We start from the raw sequence: 18,805 nt of genomic DNA on the forward strand, positions 1-18,805 counted from the left end.
TTCAGAGGTTTGAGCAGGGTTCAGCATTCTGCAGGCCTGATTAATTTTCTGTCTGTTTTGTGTATTTAGATTTAAAGAAAAGTCACAGGATTCCTGTTCCCATTGTAAGTAACCTCATTACAGCCAAATATTGTGGATGCTCCATCCCTGGAAGTGTTCCAGACAAGGTTGGACAGGGCTTGGAGCTACTTGGGATAGTGGAAGTTGTCCCTGCCCATGGACAACTAAAATTCTCTTAAATCTTTAATTGATTTTCATGTTGAATTCAGTTTGGACACTAAACCCCAGCCAGTTTGGTCTCTTCCCTGGGTGTGTTGGCATCAGGTGGCTCCACATGTGTCTGGACTTCGGGGCAGGGAGGGTTCCTTCTGCTAATTTACATTTTAATATAAACCCTTAATTTTCCCTATCGTTTTTCTAAAACCGTAATTAAGTGCCCAACCCTATTTTCCTGTGCCCTGTCACTGATATTCTTATTTTGATGCCAAATAATTTACAGGCAGGAGGTGGTTGGAGGATGAGTCAAAATGACTAACGAGCTGCAAATCCTTCTCATGCTAATGCAGGGTGTTCTCATCCCAGAGTGCATCCATCGTCCTGGATGCACAGCCTCGTTCCTGGGAGTGGAAATCGTTGGGAATTAGAAGGGTTTGTGTGGCTGAAGCAATGCTCAGGGGAATATTCTTTCCTCTGTGATAACTCTCTGGCATCCTCAGGTATTTTTAAAGCTCATTCTCAGGATCATGGAGTATCCTGAGCTGGAAGGGACCCGCAGGGATCATCCAGTCCAAGTCCTGGCCCTGCACAGACTCCCCAACAATCCCACCCTGTGCCTGAGAGCATTGTCCAAACATTCCTGGAGCTCTGGCAGGAGGTCTCCCAAGTGCCAGAGCTGCTGTTTGCTGACTTCCCTGATACTTGATGTGCTTCCAATATTGTTCTGGGTCACAGGAGATCCTTGTGGAGAACTGGGAGCTCCTAAAATGACTGGACATGGGAGGTGGTGTTTTGTGTATGTCAGAGGACATGCAGGAATTGTCCAGATCCCATTCCTTGACTCCCTGACCGCTCCTTGGCTTCAGGAATGAACTTCAATCCCCCAGCGGGGATTTTGCCCAGGGAAGGTGTGGCTGCCCTGTCCCTGGAAGTGTCCAAGGCCAGGTTGGATGGGGCTTGGAGAAACCTGGGATAGTGAAAGGTCTCTCTGCCCTGACAGAGTGGTGGGACTGGATAATCTTCAAGGTCCCTTCCATCCAAATCCACAATTCTGTGATTTCTATGAGTTCTTCATGCCCTGGGGACTGTCAGCACCCACAGGCCTTCACATGGTGATATTCCATGTTCTCTGGTCTGCTCAGAATCTCAGTGATGACTCCTACTGCTCCAGGATGAAATGTTTAGGAAAAATGTATGTGGAGACCTGGAATGATAATCTCCTGGGACATTTCTATGGAATCAGCATTTGAGGCCCTTCCTGTGCCATCACTAAGAGGAAGAAGCATCATGCAGGAGAGATTTAAACATTCCTTTTATTGGTCACACGGATTACATTGAGGCCTTTAGAAAACAAACAGAATTAACCTGCAAATGAAATTACAGATCAGCCCAGTCCTGTTTGCCAAGAGGCCACATGAGATCACAGGGCAGTGGCTCCTGCAGGCCCTGAGATCACAAGAATCAGCTGCCTGTTGCCAGGTGTACAATGATTTCCTACACCTCTGTTTGTCTAGCAGAATTTTCTCAAAATCACCAAAGTGGGGCTGGATTTACAGCAGAGAACACGCTCCTGGCTGTCTCATATTTGGAATAAGTGAAACCAAGGGGATCCAGTTCCCCTGAAAGGCTTTTCCTGAGGTAGGATCACAGAGTTCAGCATTAATCAGCAGGGAATTTTCTCCAGCCTTTTGGTTTTCCTTTTCCCTACCCTTCTCCTGACTTTACCCAGGCACTGCACCATTTGTAGAGAAGCTGGGAATTCTTTGGACAGACAGGGCATGGCAGTGGCTCCCAGTTTCCCCTGCCCAGCTGTGTTTGCTAAGCCCAGCCTGGGGATGCACTCGGGCATCCCCCATTGGCGAGGCACAGCCCACGCTGCTGAGCTATTCCTGGCACACAGAGTCATCAGGAGACAGGAGCTGCATCACGGATGAGTAAGGAACACTTGGATTATCCACACAGAAGGGTGAGCCAGGCACTTTGCTGGGCTCAGAACAGCCTTTGGATTTGAGGCTTCCTGAGCATCCAGTCAAACAAACCTGTCTGGGATGGTTTGTAAAGCAGGAAGGACACGCTCCACGGGAAAATCAGCCAGGCTGTATCTTCAGAACAGTGTGTTGGGTCCCCAGCTGCATCCCTGAACACCCTAAAAAGTCCTGCTCCTCCTCTGAGAGGCACAAACTTTCCCAAGCCAGGCCTTTTCTCTGAGCTGTGTCCCACAGCTGGGAGAAATGGGAAGCTGAGGGGCCCGTGGGAGTTTTAGGGACAAGAAGAGCTATTTTCTTATGCTCTCTGCTATATATAGAGTCTGGCAAGCCCCCAGGGCTGGAACAAGTTGCTTTTGTTGCTAAAACATCATTTGGAAAGGCCATTTTAGGCAAGTGCTGCTGTCTGGTGCCAGCTACACTAAGCAGGTGCTGCGTTGCCCGAGCTTTGTCCTGGCAGGAACGTGAGGAAAACTGGTGGAACACAGGCACGTGCTCCCAGAACTGCTGTTACTTCCCTGGGAGCCTCAGAGCTTCTTCCTACTAAGGAGCTTTTGCCTCCTGGGGGGGAGCCTGTAAATCTAATTACACACTGGGTGTCGGAGCAGCCAGCAGAGACCTCAGGTGTCCCCGGCTCCGTTTCAGATCCTGTCCCCTGGTGCAGATGAACTGCAGGACTGTCCAGGGTTCAGCTGAACCCGGCCTGCCCTTTGCAGCTTGATCCCAGACAGCACTTGGCGCACTTTGCCATGGATAATTAGTCCATATCTGAAAGTCCTTCCTCCAGGCAGGTTGTGAAGGGAGTGGAGTCATTTGGAAAACAAGAAAGCAAGCTGGAAATGAGATGCTGAGAGCCAGAGCTGGAGCAGGGTCGAGCAGCCCGTGTGTTTATCCCTGTGTTGTCCCTGTGATCCCTAAACCACTGTTGTCACATATTCCAGGGGAGCAGATTCTCACAAGCGGGAGCCCGGGGGAGTGGCCAGCTGCTGCTTCTCCTGCAGGATGTTCCCGAAGAGCCGCGCTGCGGCCATGGCACAGCCCCAGTGGATGGTGATCCCGAACCCGCCGTGGCCGTAGTTGTGAATCACCTGGGGGAGAGAGCCACAGAATCCCAGGATGAGCTGGGGGGAATCTCCAAGCCCGTGTTTCGGACATTTCCTACTCGCCCGGATTGCTCCAAGCCTTGTCCAACCAATCCCTGAGCACTTAAAAGGGATGGGGCAGCCACATCAATAATTGTTTCAAAATCTCTGACATTTATCCCTGGGGTCAAAGATTCCCTTGTTGTTGGTGAGGAGGTGAAGAGAGGGACAATCACGTGTCAGCAGGGCCTCCCGGTGACGGGGCACAATTAACACAGCCATTAATTACAGTCCGCCCCCGGGGCTCTGCGGGTACCTCTCCCTGGAGGTTCCCGAGGCGGATGCTCTCCCGCTCCAGGCGGACCGAGGGCCGTGCTGGTCTCAGGCCGCTCCACTCATCTACGATCTTCGCCTTCTGCAGGTAAAAGCACATCAGCGCTGCACAGCATTCCCCGGAATGCCACCAGCCAAACCTCACAGCACCAGGTGAGCCCCGAGATGAGCTGGGACAGGGGTTTCCCCATCCTGCAGCAGCTCCAGGCAGAACAGTTTGGGATGGCAGTGCCAGCCTGGAGCTGAGGCTAATCGCTGTGCCAAAGCCCCACTCCACTTTTCCTGCTAATCCAAGGAAGAACAGCAGCACTGGGAGTGGACACAACCCAGCCTCACCCCACACAACCCTTCTCTAAAGGTGTGGGGACACCATAACCAAAGGGCTGGAACCTCCCAAAGCTCTGGTTCTATTTTTTACCAGCTACACGAGTAATTATTATCCTTACAAACCTTGTCTCAGTGCCAGCCCCGGCCCTGCCTGTCCCTCGGGCAGGAGGAAGAGCCCCGACTGTCTGTGATGGACACACAGAAACCCTGACTCACGGCAACATGGAGGTCCTGTGGTTTGTCCAGCACCCATTCCTGCATCCCAGCTCCCTGTGCCCCATGCTGGCAGTCAGGTCACCCACCTGGAGAGCCGGGAGCAGCCGGCAGCAGCTGTCCCAGACGGATTTGTGATCCTTGGCACTGTTCTCCTCACTCCAGTTTCCATGCTGGTAAATCCCTCCCAGGACTGTGAACTCGGTCCTGCAGCAAGAGCCAAAGGAGACACACGGTGGTGACTTGTCCCCAGCTGTCCCCTGTGGGGCCACCACATGGAGGGACACTGCTGAGTGTGATGTTGGATCCTGCTACACCCTGAGCCTGCCAAATATTCCAGTGGGAGAAACTCCCACACGGAGCAGGCGGAGAGTGGTGACTGCTCGTGAGCAAGTCACTCATTAAATCCTGTCAGCCCTTCCTTGTCTGGGTAAAGCAGACAGACAATTCCATCCTTATCCAACAGGTCTGCTCCTGCCTGGCTCAGGAAGAGCTGGGAGAAACGGGATGGCTCTGGAAGGGAACACAGAGAACAGATTGCTGCTGCTGCTGCCCCAAACTCCTGTGGATTAACACAGGACAAGGGACAGGTTAAGGCTGAGGGGGGCCTGGAGGGGGCTGTATTGGCTGGACCATTCCAGAACCTTGCTTGATCATGGGGAAGCACAAAAGCAAAAGGAGGGACCCTCCAGGGCTGAGCTCTCCAGCAAGGAAGGGGTGTCCTCCCTGTGAGTACTGGATCCAGCTCTTCCTTTGGGATCAGCCTGGTGCCCAGCCCTGACAGCTCGAGCTAAAACAAGCACAGGCAGAGGAATTAATCTGTGGCTGGGACCGTGATCAGGAATCACTCAGAATATGCTGCATGGGGGCTGTGAGCCTGCAGAGCTCCTGTTTACATCTTGGCTTACTGCCTAAGCCTGAAATATTAGGACAATAGGAAGTGCCAGAGATGCAGCATTCAAATTCCAGCTTAAAGACCCCTCTCCATTGCCAGAGCAGGGTCACTTGGGATGAAGCAGAGCTGGGATGAACAGCAGATGGATTTATTTATCCCATGGTGTAGCTCCCCAGGCAGGGCCAGGAGTTAGACTCAATCCTTGTGGTCCCTTCCAGCTCAGGACTTTCCATGATAACCCAAATGAGATGCCCCCAGGCTCACCAGCAGCTCAGGGGACAGTGAGGGGAAGGCTGAGCTTTCCCAGGGAGGTTTGGCTGAAGTAAAAGAATTCCCATCCTGTTTTTATGGGAGCATGGATCAGCAGTGCCTTTCCCCACCCTGAGCTGCTGCAGTTTGGTCCACACCATTGATAATAAAAATGCCTATAGATGTGAAAACAAAAGATCTCCCCCAAAATATCCACTCCACTGTTAGTGTTTGGCTGTTTTGGGGACTTGGCCAGGACTGAGTTTGCTTTGCTGGGATTTGGTCCTTGGAAAGGGACAGGGCACGGAAGCACTGTGGTGCAGGGTGCTCTCTGTGCCAACTGGGAGCTCCCTCACTTTGCTGCCCACATCCTTCTGCTCTCTTCCCACACAGCCAAGAAAAGCACCAGGGATGAAGCCAGGCCTGGCAGACATCAGCAGGAGCCAGGTCCCAGATGAGGATTTGGGGACACTGACAGAGGAATGTCACTGGTGCCAACCAGCCCTGCCACATTCATGGTCACCTACCCTGGGATGATGTAGGGTGAGTTGTAGATCCCGGATTTCAAGTTGTGAGTTATGATGAAATGCTTCACCCACGGGGCCAGGACCTGGGAGACGAAGGGGAGGAAGTCAGAGCTGGAGAGTGGGTGCCAGGTTTAGGGGGCAGTGGGAGGGACACAAGGGCCCAGATATGGGACCCTCCCTTAGCTCTGTGTTCTCTGTGCTGGCTTCCCTGGGAGGGCAGGAGTGCAGGTAGGGAGAAGCTTCCTACTCCCTGTGTTTCTCCAGATAATCACCATCTTCTCCCAAAGATTTTATGTCTTTTTATTATCAGCATTGTGATTCTGACCTCCCACAGCCCTCACCCTGTGGAGAAACAGGCTGCAGACTGAGGGTATTCCCATAGCTGAACCTGGAATGGGATCCTGGTTGGTTTCACATGAACATTGTTTGCTAAGAGTCAGGACCTGATCCCACTGTGGATCCAGCCACAAGCCCATGGTTTTCCCCCGAGGGCACAGCCACTCCTCGTGGTAACAGATGGGTTTTTAGGAAGCCCCCAGGCCTGCCCCAGCTCACCTTGATGATCTGGCCCCGGCCAGGCTGCAGCTCTGGGTCGGGCTGCAGGTCCCCCGAGCGCATCCCGCTGCAGTTTAGCACCACATCCACACCCTGGGAAAACAGCTGAGGAGAGAGGGACACGGCTGGGAGCAGCACACAGGGATGTTGTCACAGAAGCACAACATTCCTGCTTCCAAATGAGCCGAGTGCTCTTTCCACCAGTCAGGAAATGGATAAACCATAAGGGCCAGATCCAGGGCACAGCTTGCCCAGCCAGCTCCTGCTGACACCCCATGTGTGCCACCAAACCATTCCAGGGAAAGCTGCCAATCCATGCTGGATAAATGCTCTACTCTGTCCTCTGTCAACCATCCCTCGATACCCAGGACCCTTTATCTTTCCTCGTAGAATTTATTTCCTGGATCTTGGTATATTCTTGCTGCTGTCCCCTGGCCCATCACTCATGCCGAGGAATATCCCAGAGCAGCACCTGCCTGCTGGATGCTGCTTCTCCACTCTGGGATGGGGTTGTGCCCTCTGCCCTGGCTCCACATCCCCACTCACCTCCTGGAAAGACTCAACCTTCTTGTGGAAAAACTTCACTCCCCTCTGTGTCAGCCTGGGAAGCACAAGTTCATTTGTTAGTGGCAAATTAAAAGCAAATGTTCAATACCAGGACACCAGCTCAGCATTAGAAATTACAGGAATAAAATCAAGCTCCAAATTCATCCAAAGCCAAAAGCGCTTGGATGCAGTTCCAACTATCCCAATACTTTCATTTTTGTCATGCAAAAAATACACTCCTGGGCTCACTGTTAAAGTGTTACCCCGCTGGGGCAATGAACAGGAATTCCAGACCCTCCTCCCTGCTTCCCAGGGTTGCATCTCTGCCTACCCTATCCTGATGTGCAGGATGAAAATCCACACCTGCAGCCAGAGGAAACAGGAACAGCTGCACTCACCTGTTGGTGAGCCAGGGCAGGTAACTCCTGCCCTCCAGCATCAGCGCCGTGTTGAACCAGCCATAGCTGAAACAGGAGGAGAAGAGGCTGTAAGGACCTACAGGAGCCTTCTGCACCAACATTCCTGCCAGCCACTGTGGATCTGGGACCCCAATTCCCCCTAGGACCCTCCTCACATGAGTGCATGATTTTTCCTCTCTTTTTACAGCATAAAACACCTTCTGGTTTCCACCCCCATTTTGATACTGGCGAGGTAAGAGAGGAGCTGAAATGGTTTCTGTGCTGGGTTGCTGCTTTTTTGGCCACTTGAGCTGTTTTCTACTTATTTTAAGGGAAGCAGTTTTAAAGAAGTGAGGACATTTCTATGCCTGCAGTTCCTTGTCCCACTGCCCCATGCCAGGGCTGTATTCAGGAGGCGTCCAGGACCGTTCTACCTGAGTCTCCAAAAAAACAGACTGAACAACACCTGTAACCAGGGAAGAGTTCGAGTTCTTTTGGCGTCAAGTTCCTGAATCCCAGGACAATGTTCTTCCAGGATGGGTCCTACAGCAGAGAAAGAGTTCTGAGATCATTGATGAACCGGGATCACCATGGGACAGAAGTCGTGGGGGGAATCACAGCCCATCCCAAAGGGACACAGGTGGGTGTGCAGCTGCCAGCACAGCTGGAGAGGCTCTGTGACTCCCATTCTCCCACCAGTATTGCCTCAGGAGCACAGAAAACACCATGTCCCAGGCACTGGCACAAAGGCAAACTTGGAAATATTGGGAAGCATTGGCTGGGAAGAGGCACAGCCCACAGCAGGCAGCCGCTGAGCTGGAGCCTTTCCCAGCCCTGGCTGTGACCTGCTCCTTACCGGCACCGGCTCCGTGAACAGGTTGTAGCCAGAAATGAGGAAAAGTCCCATTTCCTTGGCTGCTGCAGAGTGCATGTGCCCGAGGAGGTAATCAAAGGTCTCTTTATTCCAGAGCCTGTGATAAGAATGGGAGAGAGTGGTGGCTCTGCCAGCCCCACGGAGCTGTGCCAGGGCAGCTCATGGCACACGACACCATCCTCCTCCTCCTCCTCCTCCTCCTCCTCCTCCTCCTCCTCCTCGTCCTGCCTTACGTCTCCTGCAGGTTGCCGTGGTCACTCAGGTAGGGCTGCCACAGCCCGGCCGCCCCGTCGCTGGTGGTGTGGGGGGTGAAGTGGTCAGCGTAGACCTCCAGCTCCAGGGAAGGCACCAGCCCGTGGAACTGCTCATGGATGCACAGGGCACTGGAGAGCCCGATCACCCCGGCCCCGATGACGGCTACACGCATGGCTCCGGCTCCTGGAAGGGATGAGGGATCCAAGGGCAGTACCGGGGCTGCTGGACAAGCTGGGAACACCACAGGAGAACCTCAGCTCCACTGCCAGAGCAGCAGGGAAGGGCTGAGGTCCTCATGGTGTGTCTGTGTGCTTTTCTTGTAAAGCCTCCCAGGTCCCCCTCAAGCTCTACCAGGCGCTGGAATCATGGATGGGGGGTTGTGGTTTTTCACAGCAGCTGGGGAATGTGTCTCCACCCCTGGCTGTGCCAGCAGAAAAGCTGCAGGTCTGTCACAGCTGCATTCCTCACCTGGCACAAGGAGCTCCAGGTGTGTCCTGCCCCGGGACAGGGTGGCACAGCCTCGGGATCCTCCTCTGCATCCCAGCAGCCACAGGCTGAGCAGCCAGGGAGATGCTGGAGCACCCAGCACAGCTCCTACTCCCCGGGGCACACTCTGAACCCTCCATTCCCAGTGACCCCACTCTGCTCTGAGCAGCTCACAATCCTTCCCAGGCACTGGCATGGGGTGGAGGCAAGAGGTGGGTATGGATAAAAACGATGGGAAGCAGCAGGAATTTTCCAGGGAGCAATGCCAGGTGTGATGAGGGCAAGGTTGGATCTTCACACTATTGTCACCCTCAGGGCTGCATGTGAGGGTGGCTGTGCCACCGCCCCAAACCCTTCCGGGCACAGCTGGGAGAATGGGTGTGGTTAAATTCTGGCTGCAAATCACAGAATCACAAAGTTGGAAGAGACCTTCAAGATCATCGAGTCCAAACTAACCCTAACACCTCAACTAAACCACGGCACCGAGTGCCACATCCAGTCTTTCTTTAACCACATCCAGGGATGGTGACCCACCACCTCCCCCAACAGAAATTCCAGTACTTTAACACTCTTTCTGTAAAAAACTTTTTCCTAATATCCAACCTGTATTTCACTTGACGCAGCTTGAGACTGTGTCCTGTTGTTCTGTCAGTTGCTGCCTGGAGAAAGAGACCGACCCCAGCTGAGCACAGCCACCTTTCAGGGGGTTGTAGAGAGTGATAAGGTCACCCCTGAGTCTCCTTTTCTCCAGGCTAAACAACTCCAGCTCCCTCAGCCCTTCCTCACAGGGTTTGTGTTCCCAGCCCCTCCCCAGCCTCGGTGCCTCCTCTGGATGTGCTCAAGCATCTCAACGTCCTTCCTAAACTGAGGGGCCAGAACTGGACAGAGCTGCAGCCCCTCTCCATCCTCTGGTTCCCTGCTGACAGCTCTTTCCTGCCTTGGAAAAGCCCTGTGCTCACTGCCTGTGCAGGGAGTGGGCAAAAACCAGTTTGGGGAAGGGCCGGGGGGTGCAGATCCTTGGCTGGTTCTGGGAGCAGGAATAAATTCCAGCCCCCAGGTTTTTTTGGACAAGGTGAAGTCCAGCATCTCTGCTGTGACAACAGCGGGACTGACATTTGCCGGGATGGAGGGATGAGTCATTGGAACGGCGCAGCAGGAGCTGCTTCCCATCTGCCACAGTTTTCTAACCCTCAGAAACCAGCCACCTCCTCCTCCAGGGACAGGGACTCGCCCCAGCTGCCCCTGCAGCACCAGCGGAAGAGGATCTGCCAAAAAGTAATGGGAATACCCGGTTTTTACCAGTTTACCTATGGAGTGTGGGGTCGGAGCAGTCACTCCCGTGTCCAGAGGCTTCAGAGTCAGAGTTGTTACAGCCCAGCAGGGCAAGGTCTGAATGTCCAGGGCAGGCCAAAGTCTGCTCTCACCCCAGGGAAGTGGAGTTCTCACGTGATGCCACTGGCAGGGGTCCCGGAGTCATGGAAAACGGGGTCACCACCATCGGTGGCAAAATGCCATCCCTGCCACTTGTCTCCATGGTGAGCACTGGCAGACCAGGACACAGGAATGGGTTTAGTGGGCATGGTCTTGGAGGTCTTTTCCAACAGCAATGATTCTATGACTTCCTGGCATCTGAATTTGCAAAATCACTTAGATTGGAAAAGACCACTGAGGTCAACCTTTGACTGATCTTGCCAACTAGACCAGTGCACTAATGTCACATCCAGTTGCATCCTGAACACAAGATTCCTGTGAGATCTGGAAAAATCGAGTGCCTCTGGCTCAGTTTTTGCATAGGAGGAGGGGCTGAGGGAATCAGGATTGTTCAGCCTGGAAAAGAGGCGGCTTTGGAGGGACCTAATTGTGACCTTCCGGTACCTGAAGGCAGCCAGATGGAAAAATTAAGAATGACTATTTACAAGGGCCTGGAGTGACAGGACAAGGGGAGTATGACTTCACACTGACAGAGAGCAGGGTTAGATTGGATACTGGGAAGAAATTCCTCCCTGGGAGCTCGGGGAGGCTCTGGCACAGAGAAGCTGTGGCTGCCCCATCCCTGGAAGTGTCCCAGGCCAGGTCGGACGGGGTTTGGAGCAATCTGGGCTAATGAAAGATGCCTCTGCCATTGAATGGGATATTGTGGGATAATGGGGCGGGACGCGTTCGGGGGTGGGAGGGGCCGGGAAGCCCCGCCCACCAGTTCAAACCACGCCCACACGGCGGAACCACGCCCTTTGAGTCCCCGCCCTTTCCCTCGCAGGCCCCGCCCCGGCCCCGCCCCTTCCCGGCGTGAGGGGGAGGCGGCCGCGGCCCCGCAGCTGCAGCCATGGCGCTGGTCACCCTGCAGCGCTCGCCGACCCCCAGCGCCGCCTCCTCGGCCAGCACGAGCGAGGTGAGCGGGAGCGCGGTGGGCAGGGGCGGAGGGGGAAGGGGACAGCGAGCCCCGGGGGCGGCGGCGGTGGACGGGGAGCGGGGAGGGGCGGGGTGAGGCCCCGCTTGGGGACAGGCCCCTACGGCCCCCCCAGCACCCCGCAACCCAAAGCTTCTGGCTTCATCACCCTCACAGACCAAGGTGCTTCATGGTCGCGGCCTCACGGCTCTGGCCCTTCACTGCTTTCCCCCTCCAGCCCCTGGTTCAATTCTCTCGCGGCCCCTCGGCCCTCCACACCCGCTTGTCCCCTGTCTTTATCCCCTCGCAGTCCCCATGGCCTGACTTGCGACAGCCCCCTGGCACCAGCTCAGCCCCTCACAGTCTCCCCTGCCCCCGGTTTCATGCCCTTCGCAGGCGCTGGTCCCTCATGGCTCTCAGTCCTACAGCCTCCTGATCCCTCAGAGCCACTCACCCCCAGCCTTCCTCCCACTGCAGCCCCCATGGCCCTGAGCCTCACAACCCGCACCACTCCCTGGCCCAGCTCAGCCCCCTCACAGCCTCCAGCCATCCCAGTTCCTTCTTCTCATAGCCCCCGATGCTGCCCAGCCGCAGCCTTTTGATGCTGCCGGGCTGAGCCAGGCCTGGGTCTGCCCTGCCATCCCTCACACACACAGCCCCATTCCAGCCCTCTGCTGGCAGGGAGCCTGAGCTCCCTAGACCGTGGGGCAGCCTGCTTCACCCCTCTCTTGCCAGGTAAATCTCTGGGCAGAGCTCTGGGCATGTCTTCATGGAGCAGCTGTGCTGGCCCTAAACCTTGTCCCTGCTTGGCATCCCAGAGCTGTCACCACCTCCTCCCCCAGGGATGCTCTGCTTTGCCCTGTGTTATCCCTCTGTCCCTGCCATGGCACCACATTTACCCACATCTGCAGCTCCTGCCCCTCAGGGGGCTCACGCCAGCCCTTCCCCAAGGTGACCATTGTCAGTTCTCCAGGAGCAGCTCCCATCCTGCTCCACCCCATACCTGTGCCACTCCTCACTGTGGCACAGCCTTCACTGTGCTGCTTCCCTCTCCTTCTGCTCTGCTGCTCCAGGACCTGTACCTGCCACTTCACCTGCCCCATGGTGCCATCCATGTCCTACTGGCCTGGCACTCTGCATGTCCCAGCTCTGCTGCACACCCCCTCTACTCCTGTGCCCCTGAAATGCCCTCTCCTGCCTCTGCCCGGCCTTGGGCTTCTGCTTCCCCACCACAGCTCCCATCTAAACACAGCTGCACCTCCAATTTCTCTTTTTTCTTGCTTTTTTCTCTCCTAACCCATATATTTTGTGACCCTCAAAGACAGGCCTGGCGTTTCTCAGCACATCCTCCCCGTGCATCCCTCTCCCCCCACACTTCTTTCCTTTGATGTTCACTGCCCTTGGCTTCGCTCTGTCCCCACTCCTGCCAGGTAAACAATCCTATTTGTCACCTGTCAGGTCCCTGTGACTCCCCCGATTAGCTGGTCTGAGGGGGGAGCAGGAGGGGGAGCCACAAAGCTCCCAGGTTCTCCCTGGCCCCAGGGGCTGCAGAGGGTCCCTGGCTGCAGGGTCCCAGTTTGGGCCACGCTGTGCCAGTTGAGGAACTTGGAGGTATGAGCTGCACTTTTCGAAGGAGTTTTCAGAAGGAATTTTGTGGCATCTGGTCTAGACAGAGTCTTAAACAAGACCTAGTGGCCACCCAATCTGGGGAGGTGAAAATGAGCTGTAACCCCCGAGCAGGCAGTGGAATTAGACTGGATTTAACTGGTGCAGGTGGGAGAGGAGTCAAAGCAGGCCTTGCCATGTACATCTGTCTTAGGCATTGCTTTGTGTCAGAGCTGCTGCTAATGATTGTATTTTCTGGGGGGTGAGCATACAATTCTCCTTTTTCCCCAAAAAAAAACTTCCCCAAATTTGCTGCCAGGTGTTGTCCATGGCAGGGCACTTCTGCCACCAGCACCCACAGCTCAGGTGTGCTGGGGTGGCTCCCAGAGGAAGACACTGAATCTTGTTAGAATGGTCTCTTCTGGCACGAAAGACCATAAAATTATTTCCACATTTTTTTTTCCAGATTCAGCATGTTGTTTTTGCAAAGTTAATTTAAAGAAAAATCCCATCAGAAAGTGCCAGCCTGCTCCTGTTCTTTTAGGATCTTTCTTGCAAGGAAAATCAGGGTTCATTGGGTCTTTTAGCTGAATAATTACTAGAAGATGTTTTATTGGGAAATTATGACCTTGCTGACTGTGGCTGTGCTGCACTGGCCTCTCCTAACTCACGAGCCCAAAGGAATTTATAAAATGGATGCTGCTGCCTTGACATAGTGGGCCATAAATTCTTAGGAGAGAGTGGTTCACACACACTCACAAACTTTCACTGTTTGTGCATCTCCACTGCCTGTGGTCCTTCAGAGTGGCCACACTCAGCACGGTCCCCAGGGAGGGACGTGGCAGTGGCTGGTGGGGTCTGGCTGTGGTGGGATGAGCAGCTGCAGCTCCTCAGTGTCACCACAGTGTTTGGTGCACCCCAAACCCTGGCAGCTCTGAGGGCTGCTCTGAGCAGGACTGGGCAGGAGGGCTTGGTGTGGGTTTCCTGCAGTTTTTAGTAGAAAATGCAGGGAAAGTCAGCTTTGGGAACAGCTCAGCTCCTGCAGGAGAGGAGCCCATAGCAGCTCCAGGGCCAGCCCTGCTGCTGAGCCTCAGCTGACGACATCCAAGAGTCATCATCCTCGCAGTCACGTTTGTTTAAAAAGGGGAGAAAAACTTCTTTCCTTTGTTGCTACGTGACAGCCCCAAACAAACAGGAGGGTGACCCTGCCAAGGTCCCAAACCTGCCAGACCTTCCCAGGGCTGGGGGATCTGCCAGTGGGGGCACTGGGACTTGGGGGGCTCTGGGGCCCTGCCTGCAGCCCGGCTCTGCACTGTAAACAGACTAAAAATAGCCATGGTATGCTCCTCACCCTCTGCTGGGTCAGTCAGGACAGCCTTGTGCATCTCCCTTCCTCCAAATGGCCACAGTTCCAATATCCGGCCTCTGCTCTTGCATTTGTGGGATTTTTTCCTCTGGCTTTACCCTGTTCTCACAGGCTGTCAGCAGAGCAGCTGCTGTGCCCTCCAGCCTCCCAAGTTCTAACTTGGAAGGAATGGGGAGCAATCCAGGTGCCCTCACCCCCCCAAAGCTCCAGTCCTGAACATTTAAAATTATACAGTTTGCTTATTTTTAACTGGCACAAAACCACCTGGGAACAACTCTTAAGGGGACCCTTATTTGATGTGGGTTCTGAGCAATGCTGTAGGAAATATCAGGATGTTCCCCAAGTGTCAGCGCTGAAGGAACCTGATTCCTTCAAGGCTTGTGTCCCTCCAGCTGTCAGGATCTGGTGTGCTGAGAGTGTGAAGGATTTCCTATAAGGTCCCTGCTTTGCTTTTTGGGTCCAAATCTTCTCCCCAGCACAGCCCTGCTCTCCAAGGGGACGCTCCCAGCCCTTTCTCTGTGTACTCACGTAGGACCAAAGCAGAACTACCTTAGAGCCTGTTGGTTTGGTGAAGTTGTTGGTTGTTTTGTTTTGTTTTGTTTTGTTGTGTGGTTTGTTTTTTTTTTTTTTTTTTGACAGCTCTGGATGCAATTAGCCCCAACTCCACTTTCTTTAATAAGAAATTCTGTCTCGAAGCTCCTAGGGAAGTTGAAGGGGATGGCTGGAAAGCAGAACTGTGTGAAAATGCTTGGTTTTGGAAGCAGGCTGAGATCACACTTCTCTTTAATGAAGTGTAGTGTCACCTGAGCAGCCAGATACGCTTCCAGGGGGATTCTCCACCAGTGCCTGGTGCAGAAGTGCCGTTTTAATCCATGCCTGCCACCACAGCAGCGTGTTCCCAGGAAGGCAGCAGGCAGAGGACGTGCATTGTCCCTGGAGACACGTGTGCCAGCGCCCAGGTGCAGGCGGCCTCCTCGTCCTGCCGCTGTGAGCCCCGGAGCTGCACATCAGGAGCTGGAGCCGGGACAGTCCCAGGGAGCACTTTGGGCTGTGTCCTTGTGCTTGGGACACCCCGAATCCCAGTTATTTGTGCCCAGCCGTGGCTGCCGCCCTCACGTGTGTGCGCGGTGGGAGCGAGGTGTGCGCTCCGGTGACGTCGGGGTTGGCGCTCTTCAAAGCGCTCTGCGCTCCAGGACCAGCTTGCAGGATTAGGACCTAAGAGCTTTAAAAAATCCCCGTGAGCCCCTCCCTTTGTCACCCGGCGCCGGCTGCTGGTGGCATCCGGGACTAGGGAGTCTCATTTATCCCTGGCCTGGGGAAGAAAAACCCCGCGGAAAACAGCCCCTCACACCCTGTTTGGTGGCAGGATTTTATTTAAAGTTCTAATGTAGAAACAACCAACATGTAACTCTCTTGTATCCTTTTCTCCCCTCAGGCGGAGGTCGGCAGTGATGAAGAGCGTAGACTTAATGTGAGGTAAGCAGAGCTTTTGGGCTCTAAACGCGTTTCCACTGTTAATTGTCTGCCAAGCATCCAAGTCGTGATCCCACAAAGATCTCCGAGCCTGTGCCTTGCCTGGGATGGTGTGGTCTGCAGAGAGCTGAACCTGGGGGTGCTCTCTGCCTCATCAGTTTTGAGATGAGCATTTAACCAGCTGAAAGAATAAAAGAGAGTTTGTGATCCTTTTTCCCCTGGTGGAAAATTACTGGTCAGCGCTAGCCACAGCACTTTAATGTTATCACAGCATCTCTGGCTTTGCTGCTGCTCCCTGAGGCTGGGGCTCCACTCAGGAAGGGATTTCTGCTCCCAGGGTGGGGAGGAGAGAGCTCTGCTCATTCCTGGGTATTAACTACCAGGAATTTGCCTCCTTGGGGTCATGCAGAGCCACTGTGTTCATGTGAGGGAAGAAAGGGCTGAGCTGTCCTGCCAGAGAAGAGAGGCACCTCTTGCTGACACTGTGCAGATCCAAAGTGGTGACACAAGCTCATGTGCTGAGGCCCTGGCTAATGGGGCTCTGAGTAATGCTGTGGATGGCTCACTCAAGCCTGGCTCTTGCAGGCAGCTCTTACCCTCTAACCTGTAAACCACAGCCCAGAGGAGAAGTGGTTCAGCACTCAGTCTCTTCTCCTGGTCCCTGCTTCCTGCTTTCGTCATCCTGGGTTCAGGAAAAGCAAAGCTGCTCGTGCTGCTGCTTGGGCTGTGTTTGCCCTGCAAGTGAAGTCAGAGACCAGAAAGCAGGGCTGCTCATGGACAGAGATGGACCTTTTTGTTTCTGTGTTCTGGGGTGGTGTCTCCTGGCTGCACCCTGCCTAGGAGGCCTGGAATTCCATGGCTGTCCTGTCTGCACACACATGGGTTGCAGACAGAAGTGCTGTGTGTCTGCTCTGTGTGCCCTCCTGTGTATGGGCATTTCATGGCTGTCTCTAATGCCATTTGAGAGCTGACTTTGTGGGGAATGGATTTTGTATTGATTAAATAATATTTCAGGATTCCTTGTTCTGTTCCTTGTACAATGCAAAGCCCCAGGAAGAAACTGCTGAAGCCATGAGCAGCCACAGACCGCTAATTCTTATGCTTTTCCCCATGTGGTATTAAACAGTAACGTGTAACCAAGCAGGATGGCAGCCTCCTCTTTTGGATATACAGTTCTGTGCTGAAAGATAACAAACAGCTTTATCCTCTTCACTGCAAATGTTCTCACTCTACAAATAAATCCTGGTGAGATCCTTGGATTTGTGACCACCTTTAGTCTGTCTGGCCTCTTGGCAAGCCAGGCATGTGCATCCACCACTGACCAGGGCCACCAGCAGTGTAGAAGCACTTAGAGGAGGCTTAAAAGCTGATGCTTTTCTCCTGGCTGTTGAAAAATGCTGCAGCACTGACGTTGGACACTGAGATCCCATGAGCTTCCTCCGTCCTTCAGTCTCCTGGGGCTGCTCTTCCGTATACGATTGTCAGGATAAGAATCTGGTAATTAAATAGCCAGACAGACCTCGAGAATCAGATGCCTCTCATGCACAGCCTCTGCTGTCCTCAGGGGGAAACACTGCCAAGAGCTGGAGAAAACGTGCAGACACCACACAGATGATAAATGGAGCTCCTGTTTGGTGGGTTGATCCTGTCCCCTTCCCTGCTCTGGATCAATCTGCTGAGACTCTGCCCGGTGCCCAGGGGGTGGCAGAATTGTTCAACTTCATTGCACTGCTTCTCCTCTGAAAAAGCCCTGCTGGACGGCCTGTGCTGGTGTTTGTGCCTTGTTCAAGCCTGGTCTAGCCTTGGTGACAGCTGGGCTTTGTCCCACGTGCCCTGAGCACAGGGGTCAGCAGTCCAGGCCCTGGCTCTGCAGACCTTGGAGATCTAATGGTGAGGGAAAGGAAGGATTGTTGGAAATGTGTCCCCAGTGTGCTGCCAGCTCAGGCTGTGTTTCATCAATACAGGATGGCTGTGCTAGTACACATTTATGACATAATGTATTCATCTGCCTGGTGAACAGATTATTTTTGTTCGTTCCAAAACATTCCGTTTTGGAATTTTCGTTTGAGGTTGCATAATTGGATCTGCTTCCATGAGCCATCTGATTATTGTCTTGGAGGAACAGGTCTGTATCATGGTTTTGCACCCAGCCACGTCCTGCTGCTCTCTGGTCATCCTTCCTTATGGTTTCTGTCATTCCAAAATGCTTTTCTTTCTCCCTGGAACAGCTTCAACCCCAGCATAGACCAAGGAGACATTCTCTAGGTTCAGCTTTGCTTTCAAAGATAATGCTATCTGCATTTTCTTAGATGTTAATCTGCTTTAAGTCATCTTTTCCTCTGTTACCAAAAATGTTGTGGAAGCTTCAACCATGTAACGTCCACACTGTTCCCAGCAGACAGCCAGGAGTCTGTGTTGCTCCCTGAGGGTAGAGACTCGGAGGAGAAGGAAAAGTGAAGAGATCTGAGAGCTGTGTTGGGCTCAGTGCAGGCAGAAGCTGCACGTCTGCGCTGTGTTATCAGTGTTCGCTCAAACCTTCCCTCCTGGATAACCATCAGGGAGATGCTGTGGCTTGATCCCTTTTTCCCCTAATGGTGCAGTGCACCCACAGCTCACCCAAACCTTTGTAAAACTGCTGCCAGGGCTAGGCCAAGCCCCTGGGAGGACGTGTTAGCCTAGACTTGAGCACAGCCTTAAGTTCTCTGAGATCGAGTTCCGTGCGAGCCTCGTGCGTGCGGTGCCTGTGCCTTATCTCAGCCCCAGATCCTGCTGCTCCAGCTCCCAGCAAACTCCAGGGAGATGCTATCAAGGAGGAAGCAGAGCAGAGCCCAGCTCTTTCCCAGCTGCCTGCTCTGGCACAGGGCTGGATGTGCAGTTTTACCTTTTTGGTGTGACCCAGTTGATTCTCAGTCTTGGCTGTGTGCTGGCTCTGTCACACCGAGGCAGAGGAGATGTTGTAACAACCCAAATCGCTCTGTGAGTGTTGGCTGTTTCTCAGATGTGGTTGGCAAACACAGCAAGATAATCACTGGTT

The 18,805-nt window shown here is 53.8% G+C and overlaps 2 protein-coding genes across 2 annotated transcripts in view; one reads left to right on the forward strand and one right to left on the reverse strand.

Moving 5' to 3' along the window:
- Positions 1-1,407: 1,407 nt before the first annotated feature.
- Positions 1,408-10,256, reverse strand: DAO (D-amino acid oxidase). The gene is made up of 11 exons (XM_066331569.1): positions 10,249-10,256; positions 8,434-8,638; positions 8,183-8,297; positions 7,793-7,869; positions 7,327-7,392; positions 6,929-6,983; positions 6,383-6,487; positions 5,828-5,910; positions 4,246-4,363; positions 3,600-3,698; positions 1,408-3,289 (listed from the first exon to the last, which is right to left on the reverse strand). The coding sequence occupies exons 2-11, from the start codon at positions 8,625-8,627 to the stop codon at positions 3,155-3,157; spliced, it is 1,047 nt and encodes a 348-aa protein (XP_066187666.1). The 5' UTR covers positions 8,628-8,638; positions 10,249-10,256; the 3' UTR covers positions 1,408-3,154.
- Positions 10,257-11,210: 954 nt separating this feature from the next.
- Positions 11,211-18,805, forward strand: part of SSH1 (slingshot protein phosphatase 1) — a 30,613-nt gene continuing 23,018 nt past the window's right edge. The window contains exons 1-2 of the mRNA XM_066331570.1: positions 11,211-11,330; positions 15,734-15,774. Coding sequence (XP_066187667.1) covers positions 11,265-11,330; positions 15,734-15,774 — 107 coding nt within the window. The 5' untranslated portion in view covers positions 11,211-11,264. The remainder of the gene's footprint in view (positions 11,331-15,733; positions 15,775-18,805) is intronic.

This window comes from Sylvia atricapilla, chromosome 17 (assembly GCF_009819655.1).
Source record: "Sylvia atricapilla isolate bSylAtr1 chromosome 17, bSylAtr1.pri, whole genome shotgun sequence".
Classification (NCBI taxonomy): Eukaryota; Metazoa; Chordata; class Aves; order Passeriformes; family Sylviidae; genus Sylvia; species Sylvia atricapilla.

Excerpts from the sequence above, each read along its gene's own strand:
- DAO (XM_066331569.1), bottom strand. The coding sequence starts at position 8,627 with ATGCGTGTAGCCGTCATCGGGGCCGGGGTGATCGGGCTCTCCAGTGCC. Across the intron at positions 4,364-5,827 it reads TCACCCTACATCATCCCAGG|GACCGAGTTCACAGTCCTGG; the intron begins GTAGGTGACCAT and ends CTCTTGCTGCAG. Across the intron at positions 3,290-3,599 it reads TCGGGAACCTCCAGGGAGAG|GTGATTCACAACTACGGCCA; the intron begins GTACCCGCAGAG and ends TCTCTCCCCCAG.